General features: G+C 41.0%; 1 protein-coding gene across 9 annotated transcripts in view; it reads left to right on the forward strand.

Annotated features, from left to right (window-relative positions):
* The window catches only part of Dtnb (dystrobrevin beta), a 209,021-nt gene that overhangs the window by 22,577 nt on the left and 184,363 nt on the right, over positions 1-2,081 (forward strand). For all 9 annotated transcript variants that reach the window (XM_013351397.2, XM_026785974.1, XM_026785972.1 and 6 more), the window contains exon 3: positions 617-697. In XM_013351397.2, the coding sequence (XP_013206851.1) occupies positions 617-697 (81 nt within the window). The remainder of the gene's footprint in view (positions 1-616; positions 698-2,081) is intronic.

Consider the following 2,081-nt stretch of genomic DNA (forward strand, 5'->3'; position numbering starts at 1 on the left):
TCCGCATCCCTGGCACTGGAATTGCAAGCACATGATACCGTGTCTGGCTTTTTATACGGATACTGAGGATCTGAACTCAGGTCCTTGTGTAACTAGCACTTTACTGACTGAGCCATCTCCCCAGTACAATTTAGTACTTTATTACTCTTTTCCTTCTTTAATCTCCCTTTACTTGATTGTGACTGAGATATTCTTCTTTGATTATCTTTTTTTTTTGTTTGTTTGTTTGTTTGTTTTTGGTTTTTTTTGTTTTTCGAGACAGGGTTTCTCTGTAGCTTTGGTTCCTAGCTCTTGTAGACCAGGCTGGCCTCAAACTCACAGAGATCCGTTTGCCTCTGCCTCCCGAGTGTTGGAGTTTACTTTCTTGACTCCACCGTTTTCTGCGTTACCCTCTGCTGTCCCTTCCTAATCCTGCAGCTCACTGACTAAAGACATCGAGTGTTCCTTCTCTTAGAGTTGTCGTGTGTAGCCTAAGACAAAACTGTGTCTTGGTATGTTGTGTGCACAGGCACACTGTTTCTTTGCTCTCCATGTACATCACAGTGGAACCACACTTCTACTGTACAGCAATGAACTGCTCAACACAGCTCAGCTTTTTGCTGTGTCCTCTTCCTAGGTGCTCAGAATTTTGATGTCATACGACTGTCAACATACAGAACAGCTTGCAAGTTACGATTTGTACAGAAGCGATGCAACCGTAAGTCATTTCTTATTTCTTTGATGGGCAGCTAGGTTTCCTGAAGTTATGAAATAATTTTGATATCTTCCAACCATACCATAAGGTTAGTTGAACTCTGTCTTTTTGTAAAGAATTTATCTTTATTATTCTTAAATTATGTGTATAAGTGTATGTCTGCATCTGAGTTCATGTACACAAGTGCAGATGCCCCCAGAGGCCAGATGTAGGTGGAGCTTTTCTGTTCTGCCATTCAGCTCTGTCCCACTAGCTGGCTCCCAAATAACCACATAGAGACTTATTATTAATTATAAATGTTCAACTGATAGTTTAGGCTTATTACTGACTAGCTCTTATAACTTAAAATAACCCCTATTTCTTATCTATGGTCTACCACATGGTGGTACCTTTTACAGCATGGCATATTTATCTTCTGCTTCCTCTGTGTCTGGCTGGCAACTCCAGTCTTCTTCTTCCTATTGTTCTCCCTGTCTGGCTCTCCTTCCTACCTCTGCTTTCCTAACTATTGGCCATTTAGCCTTTTGATAAACCAATCAGAAGGTGCCTTGGCAAAGACACATCTTCACAGTGTACAAAAAGATTATTCCACAGCAGCCAGAGGCATAGGATCCCTTAGAGCTGGGGTTAGTAGCAGCTGTGAGCCACCTGACATGGGTGCTGGGATCTGAACCTGGGTCCTATGGAAGAGCAGTAAGTGCTCTAAACCACTGACCCAACTCTCCAGCCCCAATTAATTCTCTTTATCTTGAATATTTATCAGAATACAAGCTTTGCAAATGGAATGCATTTGTCAGTATATTCCTGTTTTTCTTTAAATGCTCAATAAAATCGATATTATAAGTAATGTTTCTGGAATCTGTTTTTTATTACATTTTTATTTATTTTATATGTCTCTCTGTATGTGCCTGTGTGTGTGTTCATGCTATAGTTCACAGAGGGCAGAAGACAACTTCTAGGAATCATTTCTTTCTTTCCACCATGTGGGTTCCAGATTCCAAACTCAGATTCTCAAGGTTTGCACATTTGCCTTTACTTGCTGAGCTGTGGAGCCTGCCCTGGCCTTTTTCGCTGAGCTGTGGAATCAGCTCCAGTTATTAGGACTTGGAATTACAAGTTCTGAGGGGACAGAGTAGTCATGCTACTTAAGTAGGAGAAAGTCATTTGTTCAAAATTAATAAAGTTACTAGCTTCTGAAAGAAAGGCCTTGTTGTTTTGATACAAATACAGTAAATTTGATTTTCTTGATCGAATTTTGTATAACACAAATTAACTTCTTTTAATAAGTAATGGCGCCGGGTGGTGGTGGCGCACGCCTTTAATCCCAGCACTCGGGAGGCAGAGGCAGGCGGATCTCTGTGAGTTTGAGACCAGCCTGGTCTACAGA

Source organism: Microtus ochrogaster, linkage group LG3, assembly GCF_000317375.1.
Source record: "Microtus ochrogaster isolate Prairie Vole_2 linkage group LG3, MicOch1.0, whole genome shotgun sequence".
NCBI classification, from domain to species: Eukaryota; Metazoa; Chordata; class Mammalia; order Rodentia; family Cricetidae; genus Microtus; species Microtus ochrogaster.